This window comes from Ambystoma mexicanum, chromosome 12 (assembly GCF_040938575.1).
Source record: "Ambystoma mexicanum isolate Mex_15411 chromosome 12, UKY_AmexF1_1, whole genome shotgun sequence".
In the NCBI taxonomy this organism is placed as follows: domain Eukaryota; kingdom Metazoa; phylum Chordata; class Amphibia; order Caudata; family Ambystomatidae; genus Ambystoma; species Ambystoma mexicanum.
The window spans coordinates 615957556-615971356 of NC_090936.1; the positions used below are offsets into that span (position 1 = coordinate 615957556).

The 13801-nt window shown below is 44.7% G+C and overlaps 1 protein-coding gene across 1 annotated transcript in view; it reads right to left on the minus strand.

The window, feature by feature from the left end:
• Positions 1 to 1363: 1363 nt before the first annotated feature.
• Positions 1364 to 13801, minus strand: part of LOC138513906 (fMet-Leu-Phe receptor-like) — a 101437-nt gene continuing 88999 nt past the window's right edge. Inside the window, exon 2 of the mRNA XM_069629047.1 lies at positions 1364 to 5841. Within this exon, the coding sequence (XP_069485148.1) occupies positions 4730 to 5836 (1107 nt within the window). The 5' untranslated portion in view covers positions 5837 to 5841 and the 3' untranslated portion in view covers positions 1364 to 4729. The remainder of the gene's footprint in view (positions 5842 to 13801) is intronic.

A 13801-nucleotide genomic window follows, 5' to 3' on the forward strand; every position in this document is an offset into this window, starting at 1 on the left:
TCCAAAAAATGAGACAATTGTGGAAAGTAATAAGTATAGATTTATCTGACATGTTGAAAGTTGATTTTCAATAACATGGTTCATTATCTTTATTAGGTATCACTCCACGTTTGGGATGGGAAAAAGGGGAAAACTAGATATATTTTTAGGAGAACTAGCTGAACGTAGCTGCAAAACAGCTAGACGGAAACAGCTGTTTCTTTGTGGGAGAGTGAGATGAAACTCAACACCAAAATAGAAAAAGTGTATCATTGCAGGAATATTTTAGGGGATACATTGTACACAATATGAATACAACTATATGCACACTTAATAAAAGACAAAGATTACAGATTGAAGAACTTTGTTGGATTTCCTTTTGTTGTCTGCTTGGCTAACTGACTGTATGTAAATGATGGCTTCTTGATTAAGGTTAACATGGCTTATGTGGCACCTAACTTTCTTTTCATTGATGAGATTACTGTGCCTAACTATTGAAATCTGGAAAACAAACCAAATGTGGCACAATCAACGACCTCTAGAAATGATGTTTTGCATTGGAATTGATCTCTGGCAATGATTTTAAGTCCATCACCTCTCTTGCCTCTTCTGTCCTGGTTATGGATGATTTAATTTGGCAAAGTGATGGCTAATAATATGCAGCACAGTCATCTTAGAACCAAGTCTCAGTGATGAAAGCTAAGTCATATTTATAATATATTATAAAATCAGAGATTGCTTTCTTATTTTTCACTGCTGCTCTCACATTATTGAAGTGTACGCAAGTATGAGATGTATTTTATCCCTGAGAGATTACTTCCAAAGCTATTCAGATGGATGTGAAGAGTGGCACATAGAAGGCATTCAAATCTCAGAATGTTAGTGTATGCAGAAGAGTGCTCAATATTTCTACTGAACAATGTAAACAGTACCTCAGAGGTGTGTGAAAGAGAATTCAAGGGCTAATCATGTTTTTCGAGTAGTACATACTGATGGATTGATATCTTTACTTTATCAACATTCACTCCTCAAGGGCTTATTGTATAACAAACCAGACCCACTACAATAGGATCAGAGCTCTGCAATAGGATCCAAATCTGGAATGCCAGAAACGGTATGTGCTTGAAGGAATCAGGCATTCAAATGGCCAGATAGGAATGACTGTCTTTTCAATACAGAACAAACATCACCAGGACTGATTTGTTATACAAGTAAGACCTTGAGAAAGCAAGCGATGCAGAAGAATTAGATTACGTGAAGTGCGAAACCTGTGTTGGGAATTGGGCATCAAAATCACAACATGAGAAAAGATTCAGCAACAGTTCAAAACCTACCAGTTGGACTTAGATTGAACCAAGTAGAGACCCATAAAAAGACAAAAATATGATGGACACAGAAAATGAATATTTATTATTTGATTTGATATTGTGATTGTGTCATAAAGGATGTAATATTGACTATTTTAGATCAATGAAAGTTGATCGTTTTTATAATTTAATTGTACTGGTTAACCCTTTTATTGATTTTTGATTTCATGAATACATTGCATATTGGTATGGAATTTTTTTCAATGAATACAATGCTAATTGGTATGGATTTTTTCTAAAATGAAAAATAAATAGTATCTACCCACAAGCCAAAATGTTTCAGCGTAGCTTCATGTGCATGGACCATGAAGTCTGACCTGGTCAACCCGGGCTCTTGGGCCTTTACGGTACCCCACATTTTCATTCTCATTCTTATAGCCAATAGAGGTTCTAGTATCCATCTCAGTTCTTTGCCATGGCATGATGTAGGGTTTCCCGAATACTTATTCAGATGGATTATTTGAGAGCTTTCTTGGGTCCCATAGCCCTCTAGTAGTGCTAGCAGAAGGGCCAGTGGGCATAGTCAGCAGAGAGAAATGGAGAAGCATCTCTTGGGGTCTGCCTAAATTGGGGTACCTCTTGCTGCTTCCCTTCCTGCCTCTCTGAATGTATGGCTGTCTCCCAGGTCCACTCTTGTCCTTGCACCCTCTGTTCCTGCCTACGACTGGCCTGGCTCAACGTAATCTTCCTTTCCTTTCTAATTATAGGACTGCTCTTGTGCCTCCTCTGAGTCCTACCTTTGCCTCCTTATGCTCCTTCCTCCTCCTCTTTGGATACTCCTAACTCCTCTACACAGCCTTCTCCTCCTGATAATACCACTTTCGGTCTACCACGCTCCTATCTTTATGTTACCATCTCGTCCTCTGTATTGATTTTGCCACCCAATGTTACCACCTCTAGTTTCTCTGTACCACCTTCTCTGCCTGTCACCACTTGAACACCTTCAGTATCACTGCCATCACCTGGTGTTACAACTTCCTTCATCTCTACATGACCTTTCTCTCTTTCTAATATTATCATCTACCCCTCTTTACCACCTTAAACACCACCTGATGTTTCCACCTTCTCTTTCTCTGCTAGACCTTCCTTGCACCTCCTCTTGTCTCCTCAGTCGTACCACCTCATCCTGATTCCACCCTTGTTTCTTGGTGTTTCCAACTCCTACTGCTCCCTGGTCTTTCCACCTCCTCTTTTAATCTCTTCGATCTACCCACCTCCTTCTGCTCTCCACTGCTGCCACCTTTCAAACCCACTTTATCTTTCCAGTGTTCTCTATCTCTCTAATTCTCTCTAATCTCCAACCACTGCCAAGCTCAAGACGTCTGATCCTCCAACCCACACTCACTTACTGCAGTCTTTCCTCCTCCTTGGTTATACTTCTGTTGAGGGTTTCCATCTGTATCCTGTCATTGGGGCAGAGTAGGTTATGTGGTTAAGATCCTGAGTAACCTTAACTCACTTTGGGCTTACTGGGCCAGACCGAGCCTTCATCTGATCTCTCTGCCATCTTAGAATGTGCATTGCCCTCCCAGCCATTCAGCGGTGTTGCCTGTGCAAGACCAAGGTCTCCTGTTTACCCACTGTTTTAATTATGTGCTTACAAAATATGTGGCAAGCTTTCGAAACTCTTTAAAATGTGCAGAGAATGTTGACTTTCAAGGAAGTTGCAACATTTTATCTGTGGCGATGGAGCGCTCTGCCACAGAACAGTGAATTAGTAAATTCCTGTCACACCTGGGTAAACCCAACTTCATCAACCTGTCAACTTGAAACAATTTATGAAGCCTGAGTCTCTAGAGTTCAAAAAGCTAGTTGTTAAGGTTCTGAAATTATTTCTCTGAGACTGTTGTTTGAAGGGAAACAACATCACAATTAATATTACCAATGCCTCATTAATGAAACTGACTAGAATCAAAGTGAAGTATTTGTTTACTTTCGCTTAAGTTTTGCCTATGTGGCACTGTAGGCTTTTTCAGTGGTGAGTGGCTCACTATATGTGCCCTGCACAGCCTTCCTGTAGGTCTGGGCAGACTCAAGACGACCAGGATGGTACGGAATTAAATCACTGCGGGTAAAGTCAAAGTTACCAGGACTGCCCAGCATTGATTAGCCCCTGTCCTGTGAGGTGGACCCAGGGAGGTAGACGAGTGTACCCTTCGCCTATCACAGCCAGGCCCAACATTTACATGCTGTGGGTGGCAGTTGGACCAAAGATCATCCCTTTGGTGGTCCCAAGAGCCCGACAGGGGACTTCATCACAAGAACTACATCTGAACCGTAATTCTGAGACTCATCTTCTGTTTGACATGTGAGCTGACAGTTCTCTATGTTTAAAATATTGATGGATCTTCTTTAATGGTTGACCCACTCCTTTGGTTGTGTCAGACATGTTTGAAATCAATCATTTCTGTAAACATTATACCCTTTAGCTTGAGAACATCACTCTGCTCCAGACTTGATTAAAGGCAGACACGGAGTGAAAATATAATCACACAGTATTTCACCATACTGAGTGTGCTTTTTAGAAAATATGCTGTGTTGAGTAAAGCTAAGGTAGGTTGTGTTAATCTGAAAAGGCTTATTTCACTGGCTAAATGTATATACTACCTGAGATCCCTCCCTTCTTCTTTCCTTCTCTGGCCCTTCCACAGCATCTGTTTATCAACAGTTCCCTCTTCCTTCCACATCTGTCGTCTAAGCCCCATGTAATGCAGGACTGAGCGAGCCCCTCACTCATCATGGGTTTTGCATCTCTTCCATATTTGCCATGGTTTAGCATGACTGGCACATTCTAAGAATCCCTAAGCAAGGCTCTCTCCAGGTTGACATTTCTTGCTCCTGACAGAAACGCCAAAGTCCAGAGTGATCTTTCTTGGGGCGAAAGGACAAAGTGTGCATGCATGATACTCATTTACAGGCATACATTGGTGGGAGATGTGGTAAGGCCAACTATGTCCATTGTTAATCGCACAAGAGAGGTTAGGTTTAAGGCACTCAGATAGGCCTGAATTTGACTATTGAAATCTCTGGAAAACAAATCTGGAGAACAATCCCATCTTAAACCTGAACACTTAAAATTTAAGAAAGATTAAAGCTTAGATATGTAAATCTGTAAATCTGTAAATTTAATAACAATTCACCTACATAGTGAATCATGTAAAGAATAAATAACAACATAGGTGACCTTATCAACAACTTTACAAAGCTTAAGGTGATGATCAGTGCTAGGAGGTTAAGCACCCATTTCAAAGCCACAATGAGATTCATGCCACCAGGAGCCTGACCCCGGGATATGGGCACACCTTTTATTCCCGTATGCATGCTCAGACAATATTAGCCGAGCGGACCTGGCTCAGGATAACTTTTAGAAGCTGTTGACAGATTCAAATCCCCTCACCATAATCTGGGTTTTCATTGCATGAAATTGATGGCAAGCTTGCACCCCTCTTTAACGTTGAAAAGTTAGGCTGTAATACGGTACCCCTCCTAGGTCCCCTCCGGCTTGAAGACAGCAACTCTTCATTGAATGCCCTTTCAAATATGGCTGCAATGGGCTGAGTGAGCTTGCGGGTGAATCCTCCACCTACAAAGACGTAAAGGATTGGGTTCACGCAGCTGTTGACATAGGCGAAGGCGTACACAACCGGGTATCCTACAAAGACAGAGGGGTGGAACAAGCACACAGGCTCACGATAGCGCAAAAGACTGGCCAAGCTGAACAGTTGGTAGGGTGACCAGTTGACAAAGAACACCAACACGGTTAATGAAGTAATCCGGTACACCCGTGCCTGATTGGTAAATCGCATTTTGCTCACACGCAGTCCGATGAGAGTGTAACAGGCAACAATGACCACAACAGGGATGAAGAAGGCAAAGACAAAGCGGACAACAATCATTGTGGGCTCCCTCCACTGTCGCAGGCTCTTGGCTTCAACTTCATCCTCTTCGGGAGCATAGTTAATGAAGCAAATGCTCTGGTTGAATAAGGTGCGGTTGTCGGCAAAGAAGAGGTAAGGTGCACTCAGAGATATGGCCATCATCCACATTACAAGGCAGACCACCGTGGAGTTCCTCATAGAACGGTACCGGCGATACCACATGGGCCACGCCACAAGCAGGCAGCGGTCCATACTAATAGCAGCCAATAAGAAAACACTGGCATACATATTCAAAAAAGAAAGAAAGAAGTCTGTCTTACACAGGAGGATGCCAAAGGGCCAGTCGATGTGGCGGGCTGCATATGTCACCCTCAGTGGTATAAAAAGCAGGTAGAAAAGGTCAGCCAGAGAAAGGTTGAGAAAAAGGACAGTGGTTTCAGTCAGCTTGAGGCGCGTGCCCAGAACCCAGATGACAAGGCCATTACCAGGCACCCCAAGGATGAAGGTGAGCAGGCTGATGGCCTGAAAGACCATAGAGGTGACCTGTACGCCAGGAGAGGCCAGGGCCATCTGGAAATCTTCTGTGGTGATGCTGCAGTTGGCGGCACGCATGGCAGCTGAAAGAAAATAGTGAACATGTCATTTATGATCAGTACATCCAGAGCAGACCTCTTGAATGCTGTCATGGTGTTGATTCTATGCTTTGTCATGCAGTTGCCTTAGATTGAGAAGTACAACAAGACCATTTATTGACTTCAGCAATATGTACTTGTGGAATAGTAATAGAAAGTCGGAAAACTTAAATGTAAATGAATCTTACCATAATCAAAAATGTGTCAGGATAGTTTCTCTTTGAGTGAAGGGGCCCCACTATCCCAGGAAGGTCCAAAAAAGGTCCTTTCTGGTCACCATGTGCTCTGGGCCCCTCAAATGTCCATTCTCTTCCTTAAAGTTTAAAAGTGGTATGGGCATCCCTCTCAGATCCTTGGCATTTTGGCATTTCGGGTGCTAGGGTTTCCTGAACCGTTCTTCAGATGGGCTACTTATGAGCTTTCTGGAGCCCCATTCTACAACACTAATCTTGTTGCATGGTCTTGCCAGCAGCCTGGTCAGTAGTGGCATAACACAAAATGGGGGCCCCATGAAGCTCTGCTGCGTGCTCCACCCTAAGCTCTTTGAAGAATTGTATTCTACACCACAGACCGGACTGGGCCACAAACTCTTGTCGAAGGCGAAGGATTGTGATGATAATACTGCTGCAGTGATGTGATGCAGACTGCACTAGGTGAAAGATGTAAGGTTTTGAATTAAATTTTACATCTTACACCTAACATCGACACAAGGGGGCTGGTGCCTGGGCCGGCCCCTGGCACCCAAATGATCCAACTGCCATTGTGGGCAACCAGTAAGATTATTATGTATGTGGCAGAAGCGGCAGAAGCATTTGGTGCCAGGGGATTGAGAGGCTCCTGGGGGTGCAATGGAATTGTAAATGTTGTAAGATCACTGACGGCAGACGAATATCTTTAGTTCAGGGGCATTAACATTTACGACAATTTAGCGCAAGCGGGCAAGCACAACAAAAGCGCCCCATGGTTCAGCAGGTGTAGGGAAAATCGGGGTTTGTTCCTGAGAACATTTTTTAAAATTAACCTTTTGAAATGGTTCACTTTAATCATATTTATTGAGAAACATTTGTTAAAAAGTCATGCAATTTTAAATTGGTTCTTTTGGGTATGCATGAATAAATCTACTAGATTGCAGGAGTACTTGAGAACATTATCATGATGTCTGGGCATTGCAAGTCATTTTTATGCAGCTGCGTCCAGAATATATTCCAGCATTGCCAGTGTAAATCCTTTCATGAGGCTGAACCATAATAAATGACAGCATTCCTAGTGTAAAGCACTTTGATTTTGTGGCCACAATCTATGCTACTATGGCCATTGTATATAACATCTATGAAGCTGCAAACACAATGGCCCTCATTACGGGTACGGCAGAAACAGTGCCAGTAAAACCAGCAGGTAGCCGCCAGATCCATAATGATTTACCGCCACCTGACTTGCCGGAAACACTGGGGCATTACAGCCCGGCGATCCGGGAAGTCCGGCTCCGGTAAATGTTAATCCCCATTCCCATTTGAGTCCTATAGGACTCAATGGGAATGGGATCACGGAAGCATCGGCACCATTAATGACCCTGGCGGGCGGTACGGTACCCACCCGCAGACACGTAGTTTGCCGGTCCGGAAACAACGGTGCCGGTAAGCTTACTGGCACCGTTGTTTCCAGATCGGCAAACCTGTAATGAGGGCCAATCTGTTCCACAATTCTCAATATAGTAAATTGGGTGATATTCCTATGAATCACCCTTTCTCTGGCTGCTTGTTTCAAACAGTGTAAGCCATCATCGCCACTATCAACAACTTCGATAATGCAGCCCCCTGCTGCCAAACACACAAGTGCATTGTGGACACCCACACATCACCCCCACACACCCTGCCCACACAAACATCACTCAAACAATATTTCAGAAACAAGAAGCAAGGACATGTGCACACTTGAACTCCACCGGTGTAGGAAGGAAAGAACCTGAAAACAGGCCTTCTTTGTCCACGTCCCCAGACTGTGGAACCTCCTCCCGAGCAACACCAGATGTGCCCCCTCACTCTTTCATTTAATGAAAGAGCAGAGGACCATCCTTTTCAAGGAATGGCTTCTCCCTAATGCCTAGTTCCACACGCCGTCCTCTCTCCACCTAACCCTAGACTTGATGATCTGCCCCCCTTGTTTCCTCTCTTGGTTCACTTGAAGATCTCTTGGTGCCAAATTGACAGCCCTGTCCCTCCCCTGTTGCTATTGCTCCTCTGCCTTATACTGATCCCTTGCAACCTGCTTCTTCATTGTATACTTCCCCCATAACTTGTGAAGTGCTCCGTGGCTTACCAGAGCTTGAACCACGCTCAATAAATACCCTAATAATATTAGTAATAATAACAGCTATAATATTAATCATAAGAGCATGATCTCGGGTGGTCTTGTTTTTGCCGCAGATAGTTTACCTGTTTGACCTTTAACTGTGTAGTTTTCACCGCTGCCATTTTCCCTAATGTATTTATTATGTTTTATTTATTTAATTTCATTTTTTAATGGGTGCTTCCCCCACCCCATCTAACCCACCACCTCACCCTGCCACCCACCACCCCTGAACCCCCTCCCCAAACACACAACACCTACATATTAAACAGAATACAAATCAGTGAAAACGACTGCAGTGAAAACTGCAGGTTTAAAATGCAAACGTGCAAAGTGGGGAAAACAGGGCATACGGTTTGCATCCAGTCTGCATTTAGCAAATATATTTCTCTGGCTCAGTTTGTAAACAGATTACTGTTTAAATATGAAATATTCTTTCACTCAGTGTATGAACATTTCAATAAGTGTTTACATCTCTCACAGTCAGTAAATAAATGTCCTATAAGAAAGGGTATCTGGAAAAATTGCCCTATCATTCTTGGCTGCTCTGCGTTAAAAGAACATTTTGGGAACATAACAATGAGCATTGTGTTTCATATTTAAATATGTGCCTGTAATAGTGATGTAAGCATGCAACTATTTTGAGCACACAGTTGGCAGTGGGCTTATCTTTCATTGGTCACAATACTCAGTAACATGTCTGCAACATATCTGTCATATATACTAATTTGGATTTGCTTCTGTGAGCTACCTTCCACTCCACCTGTTACTACCACAATGCTACTTTTTTCGCCCCTGACATGATCACCTACATTGTGCCATCTTCACCTCCTCATTTCACCACCTCCTCCAGCTGATTGGTTTTACCACATCCTCCTGACTTCCAGCCTCTCCTTTAAGTGTTATCACCTTCTTCAATCGCTTAGCTCTCACCACCACTGCCCGCTCCCCATTACTCCACTTTCCAACCTCCTGCGTCTCTCCAACCGCAGCGGTTTTGAACTATCTTTAATCTCCAGTCACTGCCAAACTCCAAGGATCTGCATCTGTGTCTTATAATTGGGGCACGGTTAGGATTGGCTGCTGCTCCTGGGTACAACTGGCTCACTTTGGGATTATCGGGCCAAACTGAGTATTGATGTGGCCTGCTTGCCATATATAAATGCATGTTTCCCTCCCAGTGCCTCTGTGGCGTTTCCTTCAGAGGACCCAGATCTCCTGTTACCAAGTGTCTGAAAGTACTGACAAAATCAATGGCAAGTTTTCTAAATTGTCTGAATGGGCAGAGAGTGCTGACTTGCGTGGAAATTGCAATATTGTATCTCCCCCGAGCTTATGCTCTGCCGGAGAATAATGAATGTGTGACTTTTTGTCACATGTAAGTAAATCCTTATCCAGAAACTCGTGAAATTAAAACACTCAAGCATGAGTTTCTTGATTTCTCTCCATATTTTGTCCAGACTCCGAAATGACTTCCCTGATATTGCTGGTTAAAAGGAAACAGTGTTTCGACAAACGTGATTAATGTGCATTAAAGGAATGGTTCGGCCAAAACATTTTATTGGCCAAAAAGATGGGCAATAATAAAAAAAAATATACTGGCACTTTTTTTTAAGTCCCTATGTAAAATTTTGAGCAATTGAAGCTTAAAATTTAAAAAAGCAAGCACATGGGGGCATCCATTTTGTGAAATGGATGCCCGCCTGTGCTCGCTTTTGCTTTTGCGGCACTAATGAAGGAAAAGCCAGCCAGCTGTAGTAAATGAAAGCTACCACTGGGTGGCTTTTCCTTCATTGGTGCAGGGACTCGCAGGACGGAGACTACAGGCAGAAAAGCTGCAGCTGCATCTCGGTAAGTGCTATTTTTTAAATAAAAAAAAGCACTAGCTGCATTTTATTTCTAAGTTTTCTGGGCTGGAGGAGCCCGGAAAACTTAGAAATAAAACCGCAGCTTTAAAAACGTTGTATTTATGTTTGCGGCAGCTTTTGAAGCTACCGCAAACATAAATACAACGTGATTGTGTTTGAAAATGCTGCGGTTTTTCTTTCTAAGTTTCTCAGGCTCCTCCAAGCCGGAGGAGCCTGAGAAACTTAGAAAGAAAAGCAGCAGCGTTATTGAAACACAACCGCGTTGTGTTTCTGCCTGCCTTGGCTTTCATTTTGGGTCTCCGGTGCACCGGAGACCCAAAGTGAAAGCCAAGGCAGGCAGAAACACAACGTGGTCGTATTTCCATGCCGCGGTTTTTCTGCTTACAGCAGCTTTCCCATTTGGGGCTCTCTGCCTCCCCGTGGGGAGCCCGAGAGCCCCGAATGGGAAAGCCAAGGCGGGCAGAAACACAGCGCGGTCGTGGTTCCATGCCGCTGTTTCTCTGCTTACAGCAGCTTTCCCATTTGGGGCTCTTGGGCTACCCATGGGGAGCCCGAGAGCCCCAAATGGGAAAGTGGCTGCAGGCAGAAACACAGTGCGGTTGTTTTCAGAAATGCTGCAGTGTTTCTGCCTGCCTTGGCTTTCCCATTTGGTGCTCTCAGGCTCCCCGAGAGCCACAAATGGGAAAGCCAAGGCAGGCAGAAACACAACACAGTCGTGTTTCCATGCCGCGGTGTTTCTGCTTACAGCAGCTTTCCCATTTGGGGCTCTCGGGCTTCCCGTGGGGAGCCTGAGAGCAGCTGCAGGCAGAAACACAACGCAGTTGTGTTTTGAAAACGCTGCAGTTTTTCTTTCTAAGTTTCTCAGGCTCCTCCAGCTCAGAGGAGCCTGAGAAACTTAGAAAGAAAAACCAATGAAGGAAAAGCCACCCAGTGATAGCTTTTGTTTACTACAGCTGGCTGGCTTTTCCTTCATTAGTGCCGCAAAAGCAAAAGCGAGCACAGGCGGGCATCCATTTCACAAAATGGATGCCCCATGTGCTTGCTTTTGTAAATTTTGAGCTTCAATTGCTCAAAATTTTACATAGGGACTTAAAAAAAAAAGTGCCAGTATATTTTTTTTATTATTGCCCATCTTTTTGGCCAATAAAATGTTTTGGGTGAACCATTCCTTTAATGGAATGGATAAGATTTAAAGCAAAGCATTTGTTTTCCTTCACTGGAGTTTTCCATGTACCTAGAGAGGGCTTCAGCTCTCTCCGGTGGGGGAGGAGCTGACTACCACTGTCCCACATGGTGTGACGAGGGATCTGGGCAGGGACAAGGCTACCAGAACTATTTGACCTGAAATCACTAGGTGGCGGGGGATGGTCTAGGTCACTGGGACAGCCCAACATTGTAGCAGTGGGAATTTGCCCTGCCCTCTGATGGGAACCAAAGAAGGTTGACCAAGGGATTTTCCCCTTACCCTCCCATGACCCATAGTCTACTGGTTTGGGGCGAACCCATCCCACTGAGTTACCAACTTGATGGTGCCAAGAACTATGCCTGGGACCTCATCACATATCCCCCCCCCTTTCCCACTGGCTCCTCTCAATTCTAAACCTTATGGAAGGGCAGGCCTCGGAGGTGGCTCTGTAATTGACTGAAAGGACGTTAAAGGGGCACTCCATCACATTCGGTGGTTCACCCAACCAACCAGATATTTTTCTAGGCAGTTCACTCATAAAATGGACCATTTTGAACCACTGATCAAACTGCAGCAAAACTGTGTCCAGGAGTTGCCCCGGGAGGATAGCTCAGGGGCAACGTGCTCGCCTTGGAAGCAAGACGTCATGGAGCACCACAGGTTTGATCCCCGAGTCCGCGCTTAGAAACCCCTGGGTATTAAGCACGTTATAAATAACCTATCATATCATATCATATCCTCTGGTAGACAGGGAAATATGGCCATCACTGCTTCACCGCTTTCTTGCCCCATGCTGAACTTCAGTTGAGTATTTGGGTAAACATTGTGCTCACAGTGGACACAGCTATCTGGCATCAGGTTGAGTGTGTTGACCTGTGGAGTGAGCACTAGATCTGATTGGTCCGCAGGCTGCTACTTTGCAGCATTGTATATGTTGGCTGGCCCTCATGTTGGCAAGGGTTATAACATGAGATGGTGGGATGCTCTTGCATTGGTGGAACTGCCGTCTGGATGTCACTTCCACTGCAGGCTTCATGGATGTACTGGGGGCAGGCAGCTTCTGGATGTCTCTGCTTCTCCCAGATCTCACTGGTGTACTCAGTTATGTTCCTGGGCCTTGTGTCAAATTGAGACAAGCGTCCTCCAATCACCCCTGGGTCTTTTCTGGACACATTTGGGCTTAGCTTCCAGGTTGGTGAGTCTGGTCTCACAGGGCTCCACGTTTGTCTCCATTGTACTGTGGGGGAGGCATCTGCATGGCTAACTGTAAGATTGGTTTGTGGAGTTGCCACATCAGTCTCTTCAGGGAATGGGTAGGAAAACCATGAATGGCTCCTGGACCCGTTCTTCCTTGAACCTCGTTGACGTCTTCCTCCCCATTCATTTTTCCATTTGAAAATGTATCCTGTACAACATATGCCTGGACTCCCCTGATTTTGTATGTATGCATCCATTGGATGTTGTCAGTCTTATTCTGTGTACCTACCTCTACTATCATGTTTTGAACAGTTGGTCTGTTCATTGGTGTTCAGCACCTGGAATTCCCCTGTGAGGAGCAATGCAATGTCATTGGGCCAGCTGGTCTTCTCTATTGAGCAGCCTCAGCTGTATGTTCAAAATTATTGTGTAATGCTCTGGGATACTCTCCTTTGATATACTTCTGCAGCAGGTATACCAGTGGCACTGGTGTTCACATCTTTAAGCAAGCAGGAGGGCCAGGTGTCCTACCACCAATTTGTCCATGGGGCTGGCCATTGTTGGCCTTTCTCATGCAGACCCTGTTCCTCGTGCCTGGTGTGGTTCCTGTACCAAATTGCAGAGTCTGGTTGGCACTGTCCAAAACGATTGTTAACCTGGACAAACCCCATCTCCCCTTGTTTCTTTATGCTTGCCTTCAGATCGGGATTGGGCAGAACACTGGGCCAAAGTATTGAATGCTTGCAGCTGTGTATGGTCCGGCTTTGCAAAAGTCTTCTCCTGGGAGTGGCATGGTTTGGTTCCAGTTTGGGATGATCTAAAAAAAAACACATCAGTGCCATAGTTCTCTTGTTCCAGGAGGTCATGAGATGCTACATGTTCTGTCGGCTGGTTGGTGAAGGGGCCCCACAACTCAGATCTGAAAACAACCCTTGAAAACCCCGCTGGGTGAAGAAGTGGGATGGTGCCTTCCTTGTCTTGGTGGTGGTTCTTTTGGATCTGAGCTATGGCTCAGGTCATTCCCCCTGTAGGTCTCACTGCGGTGGTTGTTAGGCCTGTACCCTCAATTGTGGATGCTAGGGTCTTCAGTTTGATGGAACCCCGTAGTGTTCAGGATAAAAAGAGTCCTGAGGCTAGGAGGGTGAGAGTCTCTACCATGAACGTCTGGTCTTGATGTTCGCTCACTGGGTCATATTATCATTGTGGGGTGCATTCAAATGCCCCAAACTGAAGTCCCTTTCTCATGAAAAGCAGGATTTTTCAATACTGACACAAAAATGGCCTTGAAGTTTAAATGTGAAAATGTACCACTTCTACCAGAAAAAGCTCAGGAAAAAGACATGGTGCA